The sequence below is a fragment of the Notechis scutatus genome, chromosome 3 (assembly GCF_049901735.1).
Source record: "Notechis scutatus isolate UNSWTSFEM ecotype Mainland chromosome 3, rNotScu1.2, whole genome shotgun sequence".
NCBI lineage: Eukaryota > Metazoa > Chordata > Lepidosauria > Squamata > Elapidae > Notechis > Notechis scutatus.
Genome location: NC_142011.1, coordinates 203132445 through 203160018, shown reverse-complemented (window position 1 = coordinate 203160018; position 27574 = coordinate 203132445). Strand labels below are relative to the sequence as shown.

Here is a 27574-nt window from a genome sequence, read left to right as displayed (position 1 = left end):
GGGTTAGATGACCTACAAGGTCTCTTCTAACTCTGTTAATCTGTTCATCCAAGGAAAAGGAGTCCAACCCCTTTCTTGCAGTCTGTTTAAACAGTTCTTACAATTCAAGAGTTTTTTTCCCCAATGTGCATATGGAATCTATTTCCCTGTAACATAACTGCAAGGAGCAGGTTTCCTAAAGGGATCTGAAATATTTATCTGGCTGTTTCCACGCGGCGCCATTTTGTGGGAATAAGTCATCTTCCCAATAAAAGAAAATGAACTTTGTAGGCAAAAATGACCTTTGCTGTTTTCTTATCCTTTTTCCTCTCTGTTTCAAAAGGGCGATGGGACCTTGGTCTCATTCTTTGAAAAAGGATTGGAGTCTGTTGTAAACATGCGAGACACAAAGCTATATTTTACTTCAATATGCAGCTGCAAGGATGTCTTTAATTGCTCTTGGTTGAAAAAGTACAGCATTTGCTGCACAAAATTAGCATACAAACATGATGAACAGTTTTGAGATATTTTTAATGGGAAATGATGTACAAATGTCATAAAGGAATAAATGTGGAACATTTAATAAAAAATACCATGACATAATACCCAAGAGAAGTAATTAAAGGGATGATTACAAACAATTTTCATTAGTTTATTTATTTGTTCATTTATTTATTTGTATCCAGCCTTCATTTATCTTTTCTTTTATGTACACTGAGAGCATTTGCACCAAGACAAATTCCTTGTGTGTCCAATCACACTTGGCCAATAAAGAATTCTGTTCTGTTCTGTTATGTCCTGTTCTGTTCTGTTCTGTCCTATTCCATTCCATTCCATTCCATTTTATTCTATTCTGTTCTATTCTGTCCTATTCTGTCCTATTCTATTCTGTTCTGTTCTGTTCTGTCCTGTCCTATTCTGTCCTGTTCTATTCTGTTCTGTTCTGTTCTGTCCTATTCCATTCCGTTCCATTCCGTTCCATTCCGTTCCATTCCATTCCATTCCATTCCATTCCATTCCATTCCATTCCATTCCATTCTATTCTATTCTATTCTATTCTATTCTATTCTATTCTATTCTATTCTATTCTATTCTATTCTATTCTGTCCTATTCTATTCTATTCATTTTACAAATAACTCAAGGTAGTTAATATATCCAACACACCTTCCTCCTCCTATTTTCCCCACATCAACCGAGTCACCCAGCTTGCTTCCAGAGCTAAAGCAGGGTTAGAAATCACAGTCTTTTGCTGATTGGTCCAAAGTCACCCAGCTGGTTTCAGGCCTAAGGTGGGACACTCATGGTGTCTTGCTTTCTAGCCTGGTGTCTTAACCATTAGACCAGGCCTGTCAAGCTTGATTGGATCACATAATATATTGTGATGTTTTTTGCCTTTGCGTAGCTGGGGTGAGCATGGCCTCCATGTGACTTATCTGGCCCACGGGTGGCCAGTTTGACAGACCTGCATTAGACCAAACAGGCTCTTTATGTTTATTGTTGCAAATAATCTATTAAAGTTTTCACATGCCTGAACCAAGCCCATATTATTCCCAATCAACCTGTTCAAATAGTGAAGTTTGATTTGTTCCATATTATTTTCTTTACAGGGTATACCAGGAGCTGCTGGTCAGCCAGGAATAGATGGACAAAAAGGAGAAAAGGTGAAAAGATGAAACGACAGCTAAGGTGTAATGGTTATTTGCAGGAGGGAAAGGGGTCAGGGCTAAACATGAAAAGAATTACAGGTAATTCTTGACTTATGACCACATTTTGAACTTTTCTCCCAAAGTCATTAAAAGAGTTGTGCCCGATTTAATGATCTTTTTTTTTGCCATGGTCATTAAGCAAATCACCATGATCCTTAAACAAATCATGCTGTCGTTAAGCAAATCTGACTTCTACCATTGACTTAGCTGTTGGAGGATCCCTGGGAAGGTTGCAAATGGTGATCACATGATTCTGAGAAACTGCACAACCATTGTAAATACACAATAGCGGTCAAGTGTTCACATTTTGACCAGGGGACACTGGGGCAGTTGTAAGTGTGAGGAGTCAATTTTTTTCAGTACTTGCATAACTATGAATAGTCATTAAATGAACAGGTGCAAGTCAAGGACTACCTGCATCATCATCATAATCTTTTAACGACCCCATAATCCCTTGTGGGGTGGAGTCTGGGCAACTGAATAGATCTGAGTGTTTACTGGCCAGATGCCCTTCTTGTCACCAATGAGGAGTTTTGTTCAGCAGATATACTCTCATTGTGCCCAGAGAGAGAAATATCTGCCTCTACCTAGGATCGAACTCACAGCCTCCTGACTGTGAGGTGAGAGCTCCACCTCTAGGCCACCATACCACTCTCAAGGACTACCTATACAATAACATCAAATGCCATATCTTATACTTGGCATCAAACATTGTGATGCTAGTACTGTATGTAATGTTGGCATTCGCCTGATGAAATGACCATGTTGTGGCTCATCATTTTGGCTTGCCAAAGATGCTGCTTAAATAACATGCAAACCTTATTATACATTAAATAAAGCAGTTACCGGTACGCTCTTTTATCTCCTCTATCTGATGTTGTGCATGTCAAATATTGTCATGTACCAGCTGAACAGCAATAAGCAGGGTTGCAATTAGTATCCTTCAGACAGTTTTATTAGCTGAACCATAACAGATAATGGTAGAGCTATCGGTTGTAAATTAGGCAGAGAAATCTCTGCAGGGAAGGTACCTCTTCTTGTAATTTGTAGCTGTGGCTTAAACACAGCCAAAAGGAGAGTGTCTGATAGTCTAAGGCCAATGAAGCCTACAATCTCTAGGCTGGGGATTGTAATTGTTTTTAGGTCAAGGAATCAGGAGAAATCAAGGATGTGAAGCCCAAGGAAGGCAGGTCTAACATTGCAACTAGAGCAGGGGTGTCAAACTGGTGGTGTCATGTGACATATCAGGGCTTTTTTTTCCCCTTCGCTAAACTGGGTGGGGGCAGGACCAGCACATGACACATCCGGCCCGTGGGCTCCAAGTTTGACACCCATGAATTAGAGGAAAGGAGTGTCAGGACTCCAACAAATCCACCCCCATTCAAATCGTAAGTCTCTAGCCACATCTCTCAGAGAAAAGAAAACTGATTTATTAGAAGTGGCCATGTGGGTGTTAGCTGGATGCAGCCAACACTAAATTACATTTTTTATTTCCCCCTTGACCTTGATCTTCCCCCCATTCCTTCGATGTGTATTCTCCAATGGGACACATCCATCCCCGAGAGCCATCTATCATGCTCTTCAGTAATATCCTTGCACTTTGACAACTTTGGGCTGCCATGGTAATTATCTAGGCACTCAAGGAATGCACTGTTTTCCCCCACTACCTTTTTCTGGCAGCTGAAAAGATCAAACAAGTGTCTTTTTAGTTGGCATTGAGTTTAAAGCATTGTATAATTAGAGGATTGAATGCCTTGTCCTCTAAAGGTGGTATGCCAATGTTGGTTGCTCAGCCTTCCTTAGCTAGCAATATGTTTTAGGGCCTCCAGCTTCCCAAGTTGAAGATTCAACTCCTTATTCTCCAAATAATCATCATCTTCCATCATTGGGTCTCCGTCATCATTCCCAGGAAGCTCATAGCGTATTTGCTATATAACTACTGGCTGAGAATCTGCCTCTTCAGCTTCAGAATCAGAGAAATTTATGATACATACTTTTCCTTTTGCTAGCCTTTACATGGACAGTCAAAAAGCACCTTTGGGATAACCATGACCTAGATGACTGAGAATCTCCATTGTTTTGGCCACTATTTTTGCATTACTTCTGTGCCATTATCCTCAAAGGCGCATAGAAGGTAATGAAGAGTTAGGTTACATTCAAATCTTCCAGGTCACTTTTGTGATTTTATACAAATGAGATGTTTCAGACCTAGAGGGGAAAAGGAAAATTATATTAAAATAAAAACAAAATAAAAGTTTGTTAAAGATCACTTAATAGCAATAGCAAGTTTATATACTGCTTCACAGTGCTTTACAACCCTCTCTAAGTGATTTGCAGAGTCAGCATACTGCCCCCCAAAATCTGGGTCCTCATTATACCAACCTCAGAAAGATGGAAGGCTGAGTCAACCTTGAGCCAGTGGGAATCAAACTGCTGGCAGCCTACAGTATGCAGAAGTAGCCTGCAGTACTGCATGCTAATCACTGGGCCATCACAGTTCATTTTTCTAGCCTTAAGGATGTGTTTTCCACATCCTACATTCTCCTCATTGGTGGTCACCTGGTTTCATTATTTCTTTGTCATACAAGTAGATAATGGATGAATAAACCGAATGAATTACATGCTTGAAGGGAAGCTGATACAATGAGGCTATTAAAAGTCCATTTGATGTAAATAAATATTTGCAATCCAACACTGAAGTACTTATATTGATTTCCACAAGGTTTTTAGGAGAAAATTCTAGAATTTTTTCTTGGCTTCTCTAGTTAGGAAGAACAGGTGATGAGCAACCCAGAGTCCTTCCCAGTCTGAGTGAAAAACCTTTGATATTGATTAATTAAATAAGTAGAAGGTACTGCCTGCCTCATAGCCTGTCCTAATTGTCCCCTATTCCCATTGCCTCTTCTGCAGGGAGAACCTGGTAAGGAAGGAAAATCAGGTCCACCTGGGCCTACAGGTGAACCAGGAGCTGTTGGAGAACCTGGATTACCTGGAAAGGGTCGAGATGGAGAAAGGGTAAATTTAATTCCTAAACTATTTCTGCGAGCAGATACTTACTGAAGAAGACCCTCGAGACTCCCTTGGATTGCAAGGAGATCCAATCAGTCAATCCTAAGAGAAATGAATGAATGAATGAATGAATGAATGAATGAATGAATGAATGAATGAATTCTTTATTGGCCAAGTGTGATTAGACACACAAGGAATTTGTCTTTGGTGCATATGCTCTCAGTGTACATAAAAAGAAAAGATACATTCAACAAGAATCATAAGGTACAACACTTAGTATAGTCATGGGGTACAAATAAGCAATCAAATTGTATTAGGAAACAGTCAATATAAATCGTAAGGATACAAGCGACAAAGTTACAGTCATAAGTGGGAGGAGATGGGTGATAGGAACAATGAAAAGATTAATAGTAATAGTAATGCAGATTTTGTAAATAGTTGGACAATGTTGAGGGAATTATTTATTTAGCAGAGTGATGGCATTTGGAAAAAAACTGTCCTTGTATCTAGTTGTTGGTGTGCAGTGCCCTATAGCATCGTTTTGAGGGTAGGAGTTGAAACAGTTTATGTCCGGGATGTGAGGGGTCTGTAAATATTTTCACAGCCCTCTTTTTGACTCATACAGGCCCTTGATTGAAGGCAGGTTGGTAGTAATTGTTTTTTTCTCCAGTCCTAATTACTTTCTAAAGTCTGTGTCTGTCCTGTTGGGTTGCAGAACCAAACCAGACAGTTATAGAGGTCCAGATGACAGACTCAATCATTCCTCTATCGAACTGGATCAGCAGCTCCTTGGGCAGTTTGAGATTCCTGAGTTGGCGCAGAAAGAACATTCTTTGTTGTGCTTTTTTGATCACGTTTTTGATGTTAGGTGTCCATTTTAGGGCTGACAAATCAACTCTGTCCTTTGGAAGGACAGATACTGAAGTTGAAATTCAAATGCTTTGGCCACCTAATGAGAAGATGAGAAGTTCTTTGGAAAAGAACTTGATGTTGAAAAAGATGGAAGGCGAAAGAAAAAAGAGATGGCAGAGGATGAGATGGTTAGATAGTATCATTGACACAATGAACATGAGTTTGGGCAGACTCCAGGAGACAGTGGAGAATGGGAGGGGGTATCTGACAAGCTGTGGGCTGTGGGGTTGCGAAGAGTCAGGCATGACTTAGTAACTGATCAATAAAAGCTTGTCCATTTAGGAATGATCTGATTGAACCAATTTATTCATTTTGTGAGATATAATTCTATTCCACAGTATTCTCTACTTTGTCATTGGTTTAGCTGAACATTTTTTTATTTGCATTTTCAGCTGTCTTCCCTTCTCCTATGAACTGTTGCCCAGAAACACAATATCAGGATAAAGCATATTAAAAAGGCTATGTCAAAATGCTGCTACTATTATTAATTCCTGTCAAGTTTTAATTTAATTGGGTTGCATGTATTCTTCTGCATCCTGGCAACCATTAGAGGAAAGAAACTGAAATTGGAAGAACAATAGGTTGAACCATTTATGAAATTAAAGATGAAAGCACGAAATTTGTGAACTCTTGCAAACACAATTAGGCGGTCTTCTCTGTAATTCAATGCTTGCGTTTGCCAATGATTTAGTGATTGACATAGTTGCTTTTCTGAGTTCACGAACTACAATGAATCATCAACTAACCCAATAAGCTAGGTTTGTAGAAGTGTTATGCCACACCTACACACATATATGCACACAAAACCCTAAACAAAGTTAAAACTAAGTGAGATATGCACAGAGCCTATGAGTAAATTTGAAAGAAGAAAATTTCTGAAGCACCTCATACAATCGATCCAAAGAGAAGCTAATTATTGGAAGACTGCAGATTAAATATTGACTAGTCTTTTAGGAAGCAAACAATATTTAATCATTTATTTAATGTATATGCCACTCACCTCATTCCAAAAAGAGGATACCGTAGGAGATTAAAGAAATTTGATGGACACATAGGAAATGAAAGTACTATCAATTGGTCTCCCTCCAAAAGAGGACATGTAAATTACGTCCTCAAACTTAAAGGGCCCTATTTAGGTTCGAAAAAGGCTATCTGATTACTTGATACACAAAGTATTATCATTTCACTCCAAATGTCAGAAAAGAGGAGGAAATCCCATCCCAGTTGTGATCTATTCAAACATTTCCACCCTTGCATTTTTTTTTTTTTTTTTGCTCCATGGTTTAGAGCTATGAGCTTCCTGATTGGTTTTTTTTTTTAAAGACTATCAAGGTTGCAAAAAGCTTCAAGATAGTCTGCTTCTTGTATATCATGGCTGGGATGAGACAACATAACCAGTTGGTTGGCGAACATGGCTTAAGTAGTTTGTGGGTTTCCAGGCCATTGTCTTTGTATGATAATGAACTTGACCATCGAATTAAGCAGCTAAAGGACAATTTGCTTGGGAATACTTTGCCATGTTTTCTGAACATAGCAAGACAGCGAACCTCAATGTAATGGGCCATTTTGGAGTGCTGTATGCTACTACATATTTGTTGAAGTTTAAAGGATGTGGAACACATTAATTTATGTAATTTTGTTATAGGCATAAATATAACAAATTGAATGTAAATATAAATAGCCCATCAAGACTACTTTGATTAACTTGTCTATTATTTCAGGATAGATTTTCCAAACAGAAATGTTTTCCATTGCATCCAAAATCTATTAAAATTGAGGGTTACTTTGTAACATATTAATCACCCAAGCTTAAGTGGTTATGATTTGTTCTTTGTAAATGGGTTCCCCACCTGTCTCTTCTTGAGAGTAAGCAGATTCAGGGATGGAATTCATGTTCTTTTTCAGAGGACTAATAAATGGATGTATTTGACTTTCCAGTTGGGAAGATTGTGTTAACTTATTTTATATCTGTGTGTCTTTCTAGGGTGAAAGAGGTCCACCAGGTTTACCTGGATCCTTTGGGTCTAAGGTGAGTACCTGCTTTGCCATTCTATGATAAACGGAGGTACATTTCCTGCTTTCAGAAGAACAAATCTGGCCAGACATTATTTCAGGAATGAAGAATGCCATCTGTTGCCCCTATCCTGCTCAGATATGATCTCTACCCAAGGTCTCTCAATCAGATGTAATGACTTCCCACCAGCAGTGGGATTCTACCTGTTCCATTACCGGTTTGGTGATCATGCATGCACACACCTAACAGGCGCACACAGCTTTCCACACATCAGCTGAGGCCTGCAATCCACCAATCAGTTAAGAGGAGAAAGAAGAGAAAAGTGCAGGGGCGAGTGGGAGGGTCGATCCTGCGCTTTTCTCTTCTTTCTCCTCTCAGCTGATCTTCAGAAGCTTTTTTTTTTTTTTACTACCAGTTCAGTTGAACTGGTAGGAATTTTTGCTACCAGTTCGACTGAACCGGGCCGAACCAGTAGTATACCACCACTGCTTCCTACTCTGCTGGTTGTAAGAACACTGTTCAGTCCATGTCTGGTCACTTCTGGGCTTCTGACCATCGAATCTAATGTTATGTTCAGCAGAGGAACCACAACTATGACAACAACCCCTTCCTTCCTTCCTTCCTTCCTTCCTTCCTTCCTTCCTTCCTTCCTTCCTTCCTTCCTTCCTTCTAGACTTTTTTTTTTTGAAGATGTTTCTACTCATCCAAGAAGCTTTGGTCTTCACAGCTGAAAAAGCTTCTTGGATGAGAAGTGAAACGAGAAGCAAAACATCTTCAAAGAAAAACAAGAAAGTCCAGTTGCCTCTTGAAAAAAAGCACCTTTGGGATTCAGTTTTATAAATAACATTTATCAAATCACATATTTTCTTTCATTCTCCCCATAACTCAAAATCCAGTCTCCAAACTCCAAACTCCAATCTAATTGGAGAATGTGATTGATGACTCTTGGCTATGAGCATGTTTTGTTGGAGAATATGAATTATGATACACCCAGAGGGGTGGGGGAAAACCAGGGTCAAGGGTGACAGTAAATTACGTGTCTCAGAATTGGCTTCATACAGGTCATGCCGACATGTTCGTTCCTAATAAATGCTTTGAAGATTTTGAAGCTTGGCTTGAGGCTCATGATTTAATTAGGGCAACTGCCGGAATCCTGACAGTGAGAACATGTAGAGCAGACTGTGTTCTAATGTAAGATGGATAATGAATATAATAGGTCTGTAAAATAAATGTATTGAAATATACACTATGTCACTTGTCCTTGTCAGGGAGATCGAGGTGCCCCAGGTGTTCCAGGTCAACCAGGAGACAGAGGAGCTCCAGGTGTTGGACTTTCAGGACCACTAGTAAGTATGAAACATATTACTCACTAATTTGTGATGAAGCTCAATGTATATTTCAAAGGTGAATCATGTTTGGAATTGTGATCCATGTCATCTACCTTGGGGGCATGAATGATTCCAACACACACAACATAGAGACTGAGTTACCTACATCTCCACCAGAAGCCACCACCACTCAATACTGATTATTTGACCAATAGTAGATTTGTCATAACTATTCTTTTTTTATCCTGCATCTTTAACATTTTCTGGGTAGCTTCTATTATTACAAAGAGTATATTAATGTTAAAAATTAAGCAAGTGGCCTAATTAGAATAGAATAGAATTCTTTATTGGCCAAGTGTGATTGGACACACAAGGAATTTGTCTTGGTGTAAATGCTCTCAGTGTACCTAAAAGAAAAGATACATTCATCAAGAGTCAAGAACCATCAGGTACAACACTTAATAATCATAGGGTACAATAAGCAATCAAATCATACTAGGAAACAGTCAAAATCATAAGGATACAAGCGACAAAGTTACAGTCATACAGTCACAAGTGGGAGAGGATGGGCGATGAGTGATGAGACGATTAACAGTAATAGTAGTGCAGACTTTGTAAATAGTTGGACAGTGTTCAGGTTGGACATTTGTTTAGCAGAGTGATGGCTGTCCTTGTGTCTAGTTGTAACATTAATTGTAACATTAAAATTATTCTGTAGAAAATTCACCACTGTATAATGTAAAAAAAGGCCAAACATTATCCCTTGGTGAATCAGTCATATTCTAAGTCAAATCATTGATTAGAATTTCAAAATCAATCCCATTTGATTCAGTCATTCCTATTGAAGTGTAAAATTGTTTTTTTTTTGTGGGGTGGAAATTCTTCCTGTCTTTAGAAACATCCAAAACAATTTGAAAACAGTCAAGTTCATGGTTTAAGCAGGCTTCTGGGTTTTATTTGGAAAGTCAATTCAGTTCTAAAATCACATTACCTTCAAATTCAATTCCATCTCCAACCTGAATGTTTGTAAAATGGTATAATTTTCACAACAATTAGCCAGAAATTTAGCGAGGATTGTTTTTGATAACTATATCGACTGATTAACATGTAATTTCAGAAATTGTCCTTATGGTAACATTCATTTGTTATTTATGTGCCCAGCTGTGTCTGAGTTGGGAGGCTACAAAAATTGAATAAATCAATATTTGTTTGTTTGTGAATGATCATTACCCATATTTTTCAGGGGCCTGTGGGACCTCCTGGAGACAAAGGGCCACCGGTACAGTAGGTCTTTCTAATTATATGCAGTATGTGATAGGAAGTAGAATGGAAATATTATTGCATTATATCACTTTTTGGTTTGCCAAGGATAGTAGAAAATTCAGGTACATACAGTATCAGTAATACCAATTAGTATAGAAATATTGACTTGACTCTATTCTGTACATTCCTAAATATCCTGACTTATGACATTGCTTATGATCTATAGATATCCAGGCACTAAGGCCTTCCACAACCTCTGAGATTTTGAGCAGAATACTCAAGGGCTGGATTATTATGGGATTCATTAAAGGATAATTTGCTGCCATATGATGGTACCTCTTTTGACAGAGGTCATTTTCCAATGTTAGAGATCAGTTCATCCCCTTTAGAACAACTTCCCATATGTAGAAGACAGGCTTGTCAACGAATAGATTCTCTTTGACACGGTTTCCTCTGTGTCCTTGTGTCAGGGAATTTTAAATAAGAAAGCTTTCACATATAATTTGCCTTATTAATTTATTGATTGAATTAATCATTATTAGTTTATTTCAATTCAACTCACTTGAAAGAGTGAAATGCTGAAATTTTTAAAGAAGCATTGCTGAAAATTACAGTACCAAGGGATGAAAACAGAACAAAGAAAACAGAACAGCATAACCTCTTTAGATGATATCTAGGTAATTTAGAGCAGCAAAGCTGGTAAAGTTTTAGGTGTGTTTAGTGTATGGATAAAATTTGGAAGGTGACTGATTTTACTATGTATCTGCTCTGTGCTGACCATTAGTAATTTTCTCCTTAAAATAAAGACATATATGAGGACTCAGAACAACATGTGACAGAGACCTTCAGCAAACTGCAATTTTAACATAAGAGGAGAAATCATTAAATACACGATGAGAGATTGTTTGATTAATTAGTAATTAATGCTTATAGAAGCATATATCAATGATTCTTTCTTTCCTTTTGATCTCTGCCACAACTATTTAGAATGCGGTTGAAGACCAAGGATAATTCTTGCCCCAAATAAGTTTCTCCGTCCATGACATAGAAAAATGTGATATGTAAGCTTTGAGATAATACATCAAGTTCTTCTTCCTGTTTCACCAGGGTCCTCGTGGCTTACCAGGTATCCAAGGTCCACCTGGACAGACTGGTCACGATGTAAGTAAAAAGACTGATGGTTTATTAATTTATGAACTACAGTAGATTGTTGATCAGAAATCATTATACTACCATAGAAGAAGCATAGTTTTCCTTATCCCTTCAATAAAACAACAATTCAGTTTCTTTTTACCTTCCTGCAAGGACATATGAAAGAAAATTTTCACAAAATGTTTGAATTAAAATTTCAGTGTAAAATGGGAAGCAGATAATGACTAAAGACTAATTACTCAATGTGTGGTTTAGATTATTAACTCTTATAAAAATTCACAAACCATTTACAGTTGAATATTTGAAAACATTTCTCAACAGCTTGTTGGATGAGGTAATCCCTCAGCAGTGCACGAAGTAAAGAAGGTTAAAACATAAGATGTAATGTAATCATTTCGATAATGCGATATTGATGAAGTAACTCATATAATCAATAAATAGAATGAACTCCCTGTCTTAAAGGGGAAAAAAAGTTTTGAGCAATGGGGGAAAAATTCTCAGGACTCTAACAATCCTACCTAAAGATGTGTGATTAACTACTAAATATCAATTCTTTTAATAATATTGAATCTGTTTCATAATGCCCAAGGTCATGCAATACAAATAATCACTATTATTCATTCCTCATTTTTCTAGAACTTCAATCAGCAGTAATTGCTCTCTATAAGTTTTTCCTTTTTCTATTTATAAGGGAGACGGAAGCATAGAATGAGGCAAACTTGCAAAATAATCAGTGAATTTCTTCTTGGTTGCTCTTCCCATGTGTTTTCAGTTCTAGCTGAGCTCAGCAAAGTAGAAACAGATAATTGCAGTAATCAGCCAGCAGCCAAAAAAAAAAAAGGAAAATGTAGAAAGATAGAAGTAAAGGGTAGAATCGATTCTCCCAAACTCAACTTTTATGCAAAATGACATTGATGCATTAACTGAAGAGTTCTAAGTACTACCTCTTCTCTTTTTCAAAGACCCAAGTTATGATGGACTATTTTCTTTTTAATGAGAAAAGAAATGGTCAAAAAAATCACCTCCATGCGCCCCCCAAAGTCTTTTTTTTTTTTTAAAAAAAAAAAATCCTCAGATTACAACAGGCTCATGTCACCAGAATTCAGCATAGACTCCTGAACCTCAGCATATGATGTAGAAACATCTAAATGAAAACACACAAAGACATGAACAGAACAGAAAAACAGAGTTGGAAGACACCTTGAAAGTCTCCTAGTTCAGTGGTCACCAACCGGTGGTCCGTGGCCCACTGGTAGTCCGTGAGAAAATTTTGGTGGTCCGCAGAGAAATGTCACCCGGAGTACCCCCCACCCCTAAAAGCAATTAACCAGGTTGGGGGAACACAAGTCTGTGCTGCCCGCATAGCCCACAAAAACACAAGGCTTGCCTCGCTTGCATTAGGAACAACATGAGGTAGTGAGGGGAGGGGAGAAAGGGCGGAGGGGGAACTTGCCTGGCCATCGGTTGCTTCTTCTGCTTCTTTCTTCTTCTGCTTTTGGCTTCATGCAAGGAAACCAGCAAAGTCTTTCTTTTTCTCCCCAAACTCCGCCAGAAATGAGTCTTTGGGATCCTGCAAGGCATCCTGCTGCAAGAGGCTACTCCAGCAAAGACTCATTTCTGGTGGAGTTTGGGGGAGAGAAAGAAAGACTTCTGCTGCTTCTGCAGCTTTCCTTGCATGAAGCCTGAGAACGGAGCTCAAAAGCAGGCTAGGAATGTGGCTGCCTTTGAGGGTGGGTGGGTGTTTGTGTGAGGGATCTGTGTGTGTGAGAGAGAGAGGGAGAGGGAGGGAGGGAGGGAGAGAGAGAGAGAGGGAGGGAGGGAGAGAGAGAGAGAGGAAGAGAGGGAGGGAGGGAGAGGGAGAGAGGGAGGGAGGAGAGGGAGGGAGAGAGAGGAGGGAGAGAGAGAGAGAGAGGGAGAGAGAGAGAGAGAAGGAGAGGAGGGAGGGAGAGAGAGGGGAGGAGGGAGAGAGAGAGGGAGGGAGGGAGAGAGAGGGAGGGAGGGAGAGGGAGAGAGAGAGGGAGAGAGAGGGGAGGGAGAGAAGGGGAGGGAGAGAGAGAGGGAGGGAGGGAGAGAGGTGGGAGGGATGAGGGAGGGATAGAGGGAGGGAGGGAGAGAGAGGGGGAGGGAGAGAGAGAGGGAGGGAGAGAGAGAGAGAGAGAGAGGGAGGGATGGAGGGAGAGAGAGTGGGAAGAAGAGAGAGAGAGGGAAGAGAGAGAGAGAACATCACCAGCCCTCTGAGGTTAGATCAGATCTCTCTCTCTCTCTCCTCTCCCTCTCTCTCCCCTCCATCCCTCCCTCCCTCTCTCTCTCTCCCTCCCCCTCTCTCCTCTCCCTCTCCTCCCACCAACGTCAGTAAGCCACGTTGGTCAAAATTCACATTAGTGGTCCGCGGGATTTAAAATATTGATTTGGGTGGTCCCTGAGGTCCAAAAGGTGGGCGATCCCTGTTCTAGTTCAACCCCCTGCTCAAGCAGGAAACCCCCAAACATTTCAAACAAATTATTGTCCAATCTCTTCTTTAAAAAACCTCCAGTGTTGGAGCACCCACAACCATTGGAGGCAAGTCATTTCACTTCATGGTTCTCACTGTCAGGGAAATTCCTCCTCTTAGTTCTAGATTGCTTCTCTCCTTGATTAGTTTCCATCCGTTGCTTCTTGTTCTTCCTTCAGGTGCTTTGGAAAATAGGTTGACCCTCCTCTTTTTTTATGGCAGCCCCTTAGATATTGGAACACAGCTCTCATATCACCCCTAGTCCTTCTTTTCATCAAACTAGACATATCCAATTCCCGTATTGACAAGAAGAAACTTTTCTTCTGTAGACTTTAGGAAGTTCTCATAATTTCCTGACTCTTGTCACTGAGATGACTAGGACGATTGTGAAAATAATTTTACCAATGGAACACATTGTAGCTAAAGAGAAACATCTTGATATCTATGTGCACCTGAGTCTAATTGCATTGTACGGATGCACACTCCTATTCTTTTTGAAGCATTTGATGTCCACATGTAGTACCAATAGAAGGGATGAGTTCAGGATTCAACTGTGGAATCCCTGCATTGATAACGTTACGTAGTTTGGTAATGAAACAGCTGCAAGAAAACCATCAAGCTCAGAGGATCTCACTATTCTTTCCTCCTTCTCTTTCTACAGGGTTTACAAGGAAATCCAGGAGAAAGGGGACCACCAGGAAAACCAGTAGGTCACTGTAGGATCTTTCTTTCCTTTTCTTCATTTTCTTTTCATTGGCATGTTTCATTAAGAAATCAACAAATTTGTTCCAAACAAATACATTTTACTATAGAACAGTGTATGAATACCTGAGAAGAAAACCATGCTATTTGTACAGAGTGGGAAAACCATAGTCCCTTTACAACCTGTGAACATCAACTCAGAATTCCTGAACCAGGACATGCTCAGGAACTATGGGGATTGAAGTCCACAGGTCATAAAGGAGCATTAGTTGCCCATCCATGATGTTGTAGACATCTCTACTACTCTTTCAACTTACATCAGTGGTAGTGGAGCTGCTCCTCCTTTGTGAGAGGTGCTTCAGTAATGTGGTCCTTCAAAAAAGACTTGATCTATTGTAAATTTGGTCAGTGGGTGGATAACCTTTCATGTTTTATCTTTGATACCAGATGTTCTGAAATGATGTCCATAAATGATGTAGGTGGTTTTATTTTTCTTCTCTTAGGGTTCCTCTCCTCTGCTTTCCCCTGATGATATCAGATTATTAGTTAAGGTAAGGCCTTTTCCCAGGTTTCCAAAGACCTAATACTTGGGAAGCATTAATGTAAATTATCAAAGTCTATAAATGCTGGTAAAATATTCTATGCATACAAAATATAAGAAGGAGAGTCTCAGGAGAAAATGTAGATATGCAGAAGATGTTCACGAGAGCAAAGGAAGTACATTTATTTACTTATTTTTGTGTTCTTCTCCCCTTAAGTAAAGTCTTCTTCAAGTCAAACTTAACTCTGGATAAACATCATGTCGATTTTTTTGTGGTGGGAGGCAGCAATATATTAAAAGAAAATTGCCATTGTCTTCTTGTTGGTTGTTTTTTTTTCAACTTCCCAATTAGCACACAATCCTGGTACACATATTGATTTTCCATTACATATTTGGAAGAAGAACAATTGCTGAGGGGGCCAGTGCTGTCTCATGGATAGCATTAACTCAGCTATGAGGAAGACCTCAGGAGAATTTTTTAAAGTATACGGTGTATACAATAGTAAATCATGGCTATAAGTGTAGTGCACACCCACAGGTATAGACAGAAATAAAGGTTTCTTTAATTTGCATTCAATTCATAATTCAATACAGTAGAACCAAGATAGATTTGCATTTCAGAAGAATTGCCTGCTGTTTCAGTAACACTATGATTCTCCTCTTTAGGATGTTTGTACTGATTGTCCCCCTGGACCATCCGGTCTCCCCGGAATCCCAGGACAGAAGGGTGATAAAGGCCTTCGAGGCCCACCTGGGAATGATGGACCAGTTGGGAAAAGGGTAAGAAAGACTTGGAGCATAAGAGACAGAATAAGAGAGTTGAAAGGGACCTTGGAGGTGGGATTCAAATTTTTTTAGTACCGGTTCTGTGGCCGTGGCTTGGTGGGGGTGGGGTGGCTTGGTGGGCGTGGCAGGGGAAGGTTACTGCAAAATCCCCATTCCCTCCCCACCCCACTAACCTGGATTTTCCTGTGCAGGGCAACAAAAGAAGACCCAGCCGATCAGCTGGGACTCGGGAGGCAGAGAATAGATGGGGTTGGTAGGGCCAGTCAGAGGCGGGATTTGCTGGTTCTCCGAACTACTCAAAATTTCCACTACTGGTTCTCCAAAACTGGTCAGAGCCTGCTGAATACCAACTCTATTGGAGGCCTTTTAATGCAACCCACTGCATTAAAGACCCTACACCATTTCAGACAATGGCTGTCTATTTTCTTCCTATAAACCTCCACTGATGGAGCACCACAACTTCTGAAGGCAAGGAGAAATTTCTGAATAATTAGAACAGTTAATCTCCTTATTTCCAGGTTGATGTTCTCCTTGATTAGTTTCCATCTGTTGCTTCTTGTCCTGCCCTCTGGTGCTTTGAAGACTAGGCTGACCCCCCTCTTCTTTGACCCCCTCAAATATTACCTCTACTCCTTCTTTTCATTAGAATAGACTGAACTGCAAATTTGCTGTCCTTCCTTGAAGGCGTACTCCTACAGGCCAGAGGGAGAAAGAGATTACCTCTGCAAGGATATTTGGCAGATTGCTGTTGCATTAATAATTGTTCTTTGAACACTTCACATTAGTGATTTATTGGGTTGCCTCTGTGACCTGCATGGATTACTGATGGATCCCCAAGCAATGTCTAGGAGATGTTATAAATCATTTAGGCTAGAAGTCCTGCTAGATTCTGCTCAGGTGATATCAAGATCTAACGCAAAATTATCAAACCGGTTCTTCTATAAGACCCTAAAGACCAGGCTCCTTCCCCCAAACATTGGGCTAAAGTATGGAATAAACCCATTTACTCTTGAATGAGACACGTATCAATTGGCTTTTGCTGTTTCTATTATTGTTGGTTGTATAGTCAGCCAGATGTTCAGACTGGATTTGGCATTTTCCCCCCAACTATTGAGTCCTTCCCAATCACCTGGGATAGGCAGATGTGGATGTTTGATGGCGTTACAGATATTATCCCAGGATGTAAGCAGTTTCAAGTAAAACTACTTTTTGCAACTGACTGATGATCAATTTGTCAATGCCGATAGTGTCCAAATGTTGCTCGAGAAATGTTGGGATTACACCCAAGGCATCAATTACTATTGATTCTACTTGGTTTTGTTATTATTATTGTTTTTATTATTCTATTAACCTGGGTTGTTTTGTTCAAATATTTATTTATTGTTGCATTTATTTTTCTTCTCTTCATCTTTCCTCAAACTGTAAGTGGTCCAAAGCCACTCCTGCAAACTGGGCAGGCCTATAAGTCTAATCAATCAAAAATGGACAAACAAATTTAGAGCCACCTTTGAAATATTTTTTGGGATGATCATGTGGGTAGATGGTCAATACAGCAATGACTGTTACATTCAGGAACATGGAACTGCATTTGTTTGTTTACTTTTTTGCAATTTGCATAAAGGAGATTTTAAAAAAAGTGAAGCTCATTCCTCTCCTCATGCTAACCTGTATGCATGCTCCATGCTTCAAAATAGAAAGTAACATAAATTCAGCAGTGTGTTCTGCAAATTTCAGGGTTCTTCAAATTTCAGGGTTTGGCTAGGCATGTTCCATGGCTCAGAATTGGAGCAAGCCATTTGTGAAAATTAAGGGCCACAGCTAATTCTGACTACATGCTCACTGTTGAGTAGGCAGTCATCCTTGGTCAGGGTCTGAAGTCCTCAGGCCATGTTCAACCTGCCTAAAAGGTTTGATATGTTGGTCTACTTCAAGCATCATCCCATTGAGGATTGGGAAAATGAATTAATGCCTGAATCTTGCAGCACAATAAAAACCGTGTTTTTGAATGAGAAAGACTCCATAGGGATCTTTTCTTTTGGTAGTAACTGTGCATGATACTGTTTCAGGATTCCCACATCACAAGCTTTTCCCTTTCTCAGAGCCAGTTTGGTCTAGTAGTTAAGACACAAGGCTGGAAATGAGTTCTAGTCCTGTCTTAGCCATGAAAGCCAGTTGGGTGATTTTGGGCCAATCATCAGGAGACTGTGAGTTCTAGACCCATCTTAGCCATGAAAGCCAATTAAGTGACTTTGGGCCAGTCATTATCTCTCAACCCAACCCACCTCATGGAGTTGTTGTGGAGACAGTAGGAGGAAAGAGGATTATTAAATATGTTACTTATCAAAATAATAAAAAAAAATAGGATCGCCAACATGATTGCCATGTCCGATGACAGATATGGCACAAGAAGAAGAAGATCAAAATAATAAAGGTGGATCAAAATAATAAAGGTGGATATAAATTAATATAAATAAATAAATAAATAAAATATCAAATTCTCATGCAACAAACCCAACAGGAAGAGGGGTCTCATCTGCACTAACAAATGGCATGATAAATCTGTGGCAGCCCTTTCTTACCAAACTATATTAAGTCAGATTCAAAAGTAACATTAATTAATCAAACTGATCATCTAATGTGATTGCTCCATTCTAAGTGTTATCTTTTACATGGAGATTCTCGGTCATCCAGGTCATGGTTGTCCCAGAGGTGCTTTTTCAAGAGGCAGCTGGATTTTCTGGATTTTCTTTGAAGACATTGGATGAGAAGCGAAACATCTTTGAAGAAAAACCAGAAAGTCCAGTTGCCTCTTGAAAAAAAAAAAAAACACCTTTGGGATATCTCCTTCCATGTTTAAAACAATGCAACACTTTGGTGGCAACTATAGAAAAGGAACTGGGAAATGTGTAGAAAGCTATGAGTGGAGACCATATGGTATCCTAATAATGGTCTGTGCCTATGGGAGGACAGGGTGACCCCATTTATCTGTGTAAGAGGAAGGGGGCACATATGCTTTCCCATTGCTTCAATGTGTGCCCTCTTCCTCTGAGCAGATAAATGAGGTCACCCTATCCTTCCAGAGGCAACAGACCATTTTAGGATACCAAATGTTTCCAAGATACTATAGGAATGAACAATCAAGCTAGAAGACATCTGTTTGTAAACTGTGTTTCTTTCAGGGAGAACCTGGACTCAGAGGTCCCCCTGGGCCTCCGGGAGTGGAAGGTCCCAAGGTAAAATGTACATTCTATCTTATATGACTCTTGCTTCCCCTAAAAATATTTGAAAGGAGCTGGTATAGGAAGGGAAGGCTCTTTTTACCAAGAGAAAAGAGCTATTCGGAAGACATTCCAATTTCAAGGTCCATCATATTTTGCTTCCTACAAAAATACTCTTATTTATTCTAGCATTTAACAGTCTGAATGTGTTCATGTCTCCTATTCCTTTTTAAAGAAAGAGGATCAAGGATGTTATACATGAAACAGTTTAGGTGAATTTGACCCCCATTGGCATGCTCAAGTTAGCATGAAAGGCAACTTCTTATATATACAGAATTGGCTTGCCAAAATACTTGTTCCTTTCAAAGCTGGAGGAAAATAAAATAAGTTGGGCTTCCATGGAACATCAGTTTCCAATAGATCTTACATCTTTAAGAAGGAATTTTCTGAGCCACAACTCTACTGTGTAAAACTAAGCATTGTTGTTGTTATTGTTAGTCACAAAGTCGTGTCCAAACCATTGTGACCCCATGGACAATGTTCCTCCAGGCCTTCCTGTCCTCTTCCATCCCCTGCAATTTATTTAAGCTCACACTGACTGCTTCAGTGACTCCATCCAGCCACCACATTCTTTGTTGTCCCCTTCTTCTATTGCCCTCAATCATTCCCAGCATTAGGCTCTTCTCCAGTTAGTCTAACTAAGCATAAACCCTATGCATCAGTTAGAGCAGGCTCCCCTAACCTGATGCCCTCCAATTGTAATGACTCCTCACAAGTCCCAGAAATCAGCACTTCCCCAGTCAGATTGTGCAATTTGAGGAGCTTCTTGGCTTCTGTTTGAAGAACAATTGGCAGCAATGGGTAGAGGGGCTTTTTCACATCTTGGGCAGAAATGCATCCATTCTGAACTGGGAGATCTTATGCCTTAGATATCTCCCAAACTACATGAGGCTACCTTTGAAAAGCATTCAGAAATTCCAGCTGGCGCAGAAGCTGCAGTTGGTCCAGAATGCAAAAATGTGGACAGTTTGAGGCATCTCTCAATGTGCTCATATAACAGCACTATTCTGTGAACCATTCTGGATCCTAACAGGCTTCTGAATCTACTTCAAGGTGCTGGTTATCTCCTGTCATGCCTTATATGGCATCATAAGATCAAGCTATTTGTAGAACTGCCTATCACCCACTAGGTCCAGAAGGGAGGATATGCTCCTAATATCATCCATTAAACCAAGTCATTCTTATTAGACTTTTTTTTTTATGTATTAGGGTCCTAAAGGAGGCGATGGGGCATCTGGTGAAGCTGGCCTGAAAGGTGAACAGGTGAGAGTAAATAAGGAATCAGCATGATTTATTGAAATCATTCAGTAACAACAACATTTCTAACTTGATATTTCTTCACTTGCCAAAGAAAGATCTAAGCCCTGCTTTTGGGTTATTCTACCAAAATATACATATGTCTGTAGTCTTTAGTCATCATGGATTCCTATAAGAATGAAAGTCATAGGTTGTACAATAGACATGAAGACTTGACAATTAAGAAGACCTCTGATTTGCATATGTAATCAAGTGTGTGTGTGTGTGTGTGTGTGTGTGTGTGTGTGTGAAAGAGAGGGAGGGAGGGTGATTATTCCATGACATTTGACTTTTTTGAATTAAATTATTAAGCAGCACAGTTTATCTGAGAAGATAAATCTTGATGTTTATATGAAAAAATGGTGATGGAATAGCTGTTAATATTTCTCCTGAGAGTATTAGCAAGCCAAAAAAATGAAAGCAAATTTTGTTCCATCTCTGTGCTGAGCTTCTATTACCCTCAAAATCTAGACATCTGCTTTGCTTCCTCTGCCACAGAGATCCTGGCAGCTGCCATCCCAATTAAGTATGCTGTTTATCCATCTCTGCTGCAGACTGTGATAGAGAAAACACTTAAGATGCATCGCAGCAGCATGTATAGCAAATGCAGCTGCTGCGTACAAGTTTACACAGGGTGAGAGAACAAGAGAGAGGAAGATTTAGAACTTCTCTGGAACTCAGAGTTGCTATTTAGAAGCAGGGAGTTTGGTGTAGACTAGAGCACATTTCTCAATCTCAGCAACTTTAAGATGTGTGAACTTCAATTCCCAGAGTTCTCCACCCAGTTGAAATTAACACATCTTACGCTTGGGGAGGTTGAAAGGGTAGAATTTCAAATCACCCTTAAGCAACTCAGTCTAATACTATCTAGCAATGAAATCATTCATTGCAAAGATCGCTTGGAGGTAGGAGAAACTTCTACTGTAATTTACCAGATTCTCTGCATGGGTTGTGCCTGTGACTTTGTAGGACAGATGGGGAAGGACCTAACTATCAGATTGCAAGAACATTTGTGAGCAGTTAGATGAGGAAACCCAAACTCATTGGTAGCCTCATGTTGCAATGAACAAGAACACACATTCAGTTTCACAGCTACTGTGATGACCTGGGGCATGGCACAAAGGCAACACAGTCAGATAACCAATAAGAGCCCCTTTATTAGCTCCAACTTTGCCCCCAAAGTCCAGGTTACTTTCTGGCTGGAGAAAAACTCTCCAGGAACAGCCTTTGGCTGCAGAGAATCAAGTCCCAAACATGTTCAACAAAAACTGTAACTATAAGTCCAATCAAGGCAAAATGAGGTAATTAGTTTGGCAGGGCAGGAGCAAGAATTCCAGATGTAAAGGCATAGCAAAACTCAACATGGTTGGAAAGACACCAGGAACACAGATAAGAAAAGTCAACACAAGATAAACTTTGCTCCCAGCAGCTGCCGCACGCAGCCTGCATTACTTTTAAACTTTCTTCCCAGGTGTGGCTAATGAAGGGAATCAGGACCCTTTCCTCCCCCACACAACCCACGTTGCTCTCTTCTCGTTCCTCCCTGCGTGCCCTAGGATGAAGAGGGAGTGGGCCTGGGTCTTCCTCTGAACTCCCACACCCTTGTTCTATGTCTCCCCTGCTCTGCCCAGCTGGACTTTGCCCTTCCCCAGTTTCCTCCACAGCCAACAGAGCCACACTCCCACTCCCTGTCAGCTGTTCATCTTCCTCCTTGGATTCAGACTCTGACAGGGCATGACAGCTACTAAGATTGTTGGCTGAGCAGTACAAAAATAGACAGGAAACGACTGAAGCCTGGGAAGCAAACCCCTTGTCAATCAATAGGACTGCTAATTTACCACCAGCTTACCAGGTACTTAGGAGCCGAGGGTGCAGCAGCACTAGGAAACAACCAATGACTTAATAGTCACCCACCAACACTCCAATTAACAACTGAAAGTCACACACAGCCAGGCACCACATAAATACTATGCACAGAACACTCCAGTGCACACATAGAGGGTGTGTGTGTGTGTTCCCTGATGATGGGCTCCAGCATGAGTCCGAAAGTTTGAAGAGTAAACAATAGCAATAGCACTTAGACGTATATACCACTTTACAGTGCATTACAGCCCTCTCCAAGTGGTTTACAGAGTCAGCCTATTGCCCCCAACAATCTGGGTCCTCATTTTACCCACCTCGGAACCAAGAGGACATCATATATGAGCCTCTGTGGTGCGTGGTGGTTAGAGTGCAGTACTGCAAGCTACTTCTACTGTAGCCAGCTGCCTACAACTTGGCAGTTCAAATCCCACCAGGCTCAAGGTTGACTCAGCCTTCCATCCTTCTGAGGTGGGTAAAATGAGGACCCAGATTGTTGGGGGCAATATGCTGACTCTGTAAACTGCTTTGAGAGGGCTGTAAAGCACTATAAAGTAGTATATCAGTCTAAGTGCTATTGCTATATACCTCCTTAATTTACTCATTGCACAATGTTGAAACATCAGTTAAACATTGTATTAATTTTCATTCAAGCTTCACTCCCACCGTATGCTTCTTTCATTATGTTCAGCAACCAGTCTTCGTTGAGCCTGGTGAGATTTGAAATGTCAAATTGCTAAATCTTTGGTCCTGGACTAACTCAGACTGGTTTGTGCAGGATGTCTAAGATAAACGTGGAAAGTCAGCTATTAGAAATAGAATGCTTCGGAGGAAGAACAATACATGAAATATATTTGTCGCTCCATGGAATCTATTTGGTATTTTGTCACCCTCAAGGACTGGGGGCAGGAAAATGTGACAAATTATTTCTCCCCCCTCCCCCACAAAAAATCTATTTTTTTCAGCAGTAGTGCCAGGAAAATTTCACTAGCGCATAAGTCACCATATTCAGTCATCAGATTCAGTGCAAACGAACAGCATTGTGTTGTTGAAGTAATGGAACATCCATGTATATCCTACGCATGATGTCCAGATTTAGCCATGGATGATAGATACTCAAATAGATGCTGTGAACACTGGCTTTGTGCTATGATTAGGAGAGGAAAAATAGCAGAGAGAGATTCTTTCTCCCTCTGGTAGCTCCCATATTCTTCTATCTCAAGTTGTTTTTCATAAAGAAGGTTTAAAATTGCAAGGTTTTGGTCCTATGGGGTTGAAATCATTGCTTAAATTGAACCAGCTATGTTAGATGAGGTTTCAGGACTCTTTCAGAGAGGCACTTTGTCATTCCTCCGACTTTTGTTCTTCACACACAACAAAAATAATAAGAAAGAAAAAAAACCGTACAAGTATAATTCAAATGTATTGCAGATGCTTATTTTTATTTACACACATTCCTGATACAGATACACACAGATAAGAATATTCAGAAACCGTTCTTGCTATGTTCTCAAGGGGGAAATAGCAATATATGTTGTATTATGTTGAAACCATTTTTCTGGGGAAAATAATAGACACAGCTAAGGTTGAATATAGATGAGATACTTTGTCATTCATATTTTTTCCTGAAAATAGTGATAGGGCCAAAAAGCTAGTTTATAGCCTGGAACCCAAACATTTTGGCTAGTAGATTGTGTGCATACAGAAATGTATGCAAAGCCATTATTCTATTCCCTTTTGGCATCAGTAGCACAATGCAGAGTGCAGAAAGCATAAAAAATAGCCAAAGCAATTGAAGACATTGGATATTGATAAGAAAAGAAAATATAGCCAGAACTAATTCACATCAAGACTTTTTCTTATTTTTCTCTTCTTCCAAACCATCCTTGCTTATACCATTCCCCAAAACTGCTTCCTGCATTGCTTTTTTTTTTTAAATGACACAACTTTTTCATTTTATGAAGATGCTATGTACTCCCTTCAGTTATATCGTTCTTAGTCTTCTCCTAACAGGGCAACTGTTAGCTTTGCTTTTATATATTTGCTTTGTAACTTAATTCTCATCTGTATCACTGTATGTTAAAACAGCCACCTATTTAACATTCTATGCAAATAGCCAGTGTGTTAAACACACCACTTCTCTGCATATGCATGCATTCATGGATCCACCAATGTACCGATGAAATAATCACACAAGTATTTTACATATTTGCTCATCAATGCACCAAAAACAAACAGGACATCATATACCTCCTTAATTTACTCATTGCACAATGTTGAAACATCAGTTAAACATTGTATAAATTTTCATTCAAGCTTTTCATTCCACCATATGCTGCTTTCATTATGTTCAGCAACCAGTCTCCAACCATATTTTTTACAACAGTTCCATAATTAACTAGCGTGGGAAGAAATATCCATCTGGTTCAGTTCCAAGCTGGGAGAAAGGCACTGGAAACAAAATGGAGGCTAGAGGCTGATTGAAAAGAAGGTCCATTTATTGGTGAAGCAGAACCACCAAGCATGGGTCATGTAGGGGTCATAGCTGGCTGTATAGGCAAAAGATGAGATGCAAATCCTAGGTGTTTGTCTGAGATAATTTGTCAACCTTTTGTTTGTTGGCTTATCTGAGCTCCCAGGTGAAGTTTGGACTGCTCTGGGATGGTGTAATGAAGGGGCTTGTTGTCTGAAAAAGTGTTGGGAAATTTCTATTGTGGCTTAATGGCTTTTGTCCTGTTTTGGCTCTTGGGTGAAGGTATTTGCTTATGAATAGAGATATCTAGATACTTGTCTTCTTTCAATAAGCTCTTTATCTCTTAAGTGCTGATCTGCTGTGGGCTCTTAAGAAATGGTGCTTTCTGCCTTTGAAAAAAAAACATGTTTCTCCATTCCTCATTTTGGGAAATATAATATTCTGCCTTTTTTAATATTTCCCAAACTATTTCAGTTTTCTAGGAGGGGTAGGCACTTATTTTTTACACTAGCATTCATTGCTATCCCATGCTTTCACTAATTTTCATGCTTTCCTCAATAAACTGCTGAAGAGCAAAATCTAATTGCCATAAAGCTGCATTGCACTCAAATTTGGCTCACCATCATCTCTTGTGCCTTGTGAATTATAATTCTGCAACTCTCTTTGTCTGGCCTATTAAATCAAGTGATCTTCCTTTTTTAAAATTTACTCTTGCTATATTTCCCTTGGCGTAGAGGAAAAGTAGCAGGGTTTTTTATGTGTCAAGCACAGGTGCAAACCCCATCCATTTTTTTTTTTCATTTGTACCACTTATACTTATGGTGTTGTTTGGTAAAAAAAAAATCCACTCATGTTTTTTAGCAAACTGTACACTTGCTAACTTTTAACATGGTATAGAACATGGAAAACATGGTGTAGACTTGTTCGTGTGCCTTAGTCATACTCATGCTCCATGAAACTTTCCATCCTGATGATAAAGACAATTCCCATTAGTTTTGGCATATTATGGCTAGTAGGCCAGAAGTCCAATCAAAACCTAATTTAACCCAAAGCAAGTTCAGTGCAACCTAAAATCCCTGTCCGTTGAGGCTCCATTCAAAATCCGAGAAAGGAAACCTTAGACTCCATTGTTATAGAGAAACATGGCAATGTTCCCACCCACAATAGTTCAAACTGGCCATCCAATCTGAGATGTGTATAATGTCAAGTGGGGCATCTTCAGGTGGTGTTTCAGACATCTGGCTCATTAGGATGGTTGACCTTGGCCTGCTTAGATAAGAAGCTACAGCTGCACAATAAGCAAATAAGAAAGTTTTCCCAAGTTTTACAATTCACCATCTCAAGCCTCCACCACTCTTCCCGCCAATCCCCAATTAATTTTCCCTCCCCCTGTTTTTATGGCAGCCAGAAAGACAAGTAGAAGAAAGATTCTTCCCTTTCTAGGAACCATCTTGGAAATCCCATCCCATTTGTGTTGGAAGCACCAAGACACTTCCAGGATGAAAAGATTGCCCCCATGACTTCTCCATTGCCTGGCTGCACTCCTTTCATCTCTCTGTTAATGTGCCCACTGAAGTGGTACCTATCTTTCTATTCACGTTTGCACACTTCCAAACTAGAGCAAATGATGGGAGCTCATCCTGTTACACAGCAGCTCTTGGGTCTCGAATTCAAGCTTACAAATTGCCAGCCCAGTGTTCTAACCAGGGGTGGGACTCTGCCGATTCGGGTCAGTTCAGGCAAACCCCTAACTCCAAATATCAACTGGGAGCAAACTGGTTCACGACAACAATTATGTGGCCCCGCCTGCCAGCCCTTGCGCTGTATTGACTTTTATCGTACCAGCTGATCAGCATGGAAGAATGGATTGCCGCGCCTCAGCTATGTTACTCCCCTGAAGTAACATAGCAGGTCAGGATTTTTACACTGCTGTTCATGTGTGATCACTGAACCGGTTGTTATACTGGCAGCATCCCACCCTGGTTCTAACCACATGAGCCACCGTTCTCTCACCTTGAAATTAATGCTTGTTAGCTGTTCTCAAGAATTAGGTGATATATGCAGTGCTTGATACACAGTTAGGGTGGCAAGTTGTTTGCATGTAGCACTTAAGGAGAACATGAGTTATACGGCAGAAATAATAACATGAAATAACTATTGTTCTTTTGTAGGGTCATCCTGGAATACCTGGCTTCATGGGTCCCCCTGGGAATCCAGGCCCAGCTGTAAGATTTTCCTTTGCATGCTAATTTTTAATCTTTATCTACTAGAATGGAAGGCAAATTGTTCTTGCAAATCTATTTGAGATGATGGTGATATGAGGATGATGATTCCATAATTTTGATTATTGTTGATGATAATTCAATAACGTCGTTGATGTCATTGAGGATGATTCAATTATTGATGATGATTTCAATAATAATTTGGATGAGGATGTTCATGATGATTCAGCAATTTTGATGGTGTTGTCTTTGATGCTAATCCAGTAGCTCAATATTTTCCCCCATAATACTGGACTGTAGGAGTCTGTATAGATCTCAGAGCTGCAGCAAATATTGTACCACGATAGACTGTACTTTATATGTGCTGCTCATCTTATTAAAGTCTGTCCATCAGTGGTGGTATTCAATTTTTTTTTACTACTGTTTCTGTGGGCGTGGCTTGTTCTGTGGGCGTGGCTGGGTGGGCATGGCTTGGTGGGTGTGGCAGGGGAAGGATACTGTAAAATCCCCATACCCTCCCCACTCCTGGGGGAAAGGTTACTGCAAAATCCACATTCCCTC

General features: G+C 40.0%; 1 protein-coding gene across 1 annotated transcript in view; it reads left to right on the top strand.

Moving 5' to 3' along the window:
* COL22A1 (collagen type XXII alpha 1 chain) overlaps positions 1-27574 on the top strand; it is a 231925-nt gene that overhangs the window by 169523 nt on the left and 34828 nt on the right. The window contains exons 40-51 of the mRNA XM_087962222.1: positions 1588-1641; positions 4597-4701; positions 7592-7636; positions 8890-8967; positions 10193-10228; positions 11320-11373; positions 14517-14561; positions 15061-15108; positions 15765-15878; positions 19064-19117; positions 20372-20425; positions 26963-27016. Of these exons, the coding sequence (XP_087818348.1) occupies positions 1588-1641; positions 4597-4701; positions 7592-7636; positions 8890-8967; positions 10193-10228; positions 11320-11373; positions 14517-14561; positions 15061-15108; positions 15765-15878; positions 19064-19117; positions 20372-20425; positions 26963-27016 (741 nt within the window). The remainder of the gene's footprint in view (positions 1-1587; positions 1642-4596; positions 4702-7591; positions 7637-8889; positions 8968-10192; positions 10229-11319; positions 11374-14516; positions 14562-15060; positions 15109-15764; positions 15879-19063; positions 19118-20371; positions 20426-26962; positions 27017-27574) is intronic.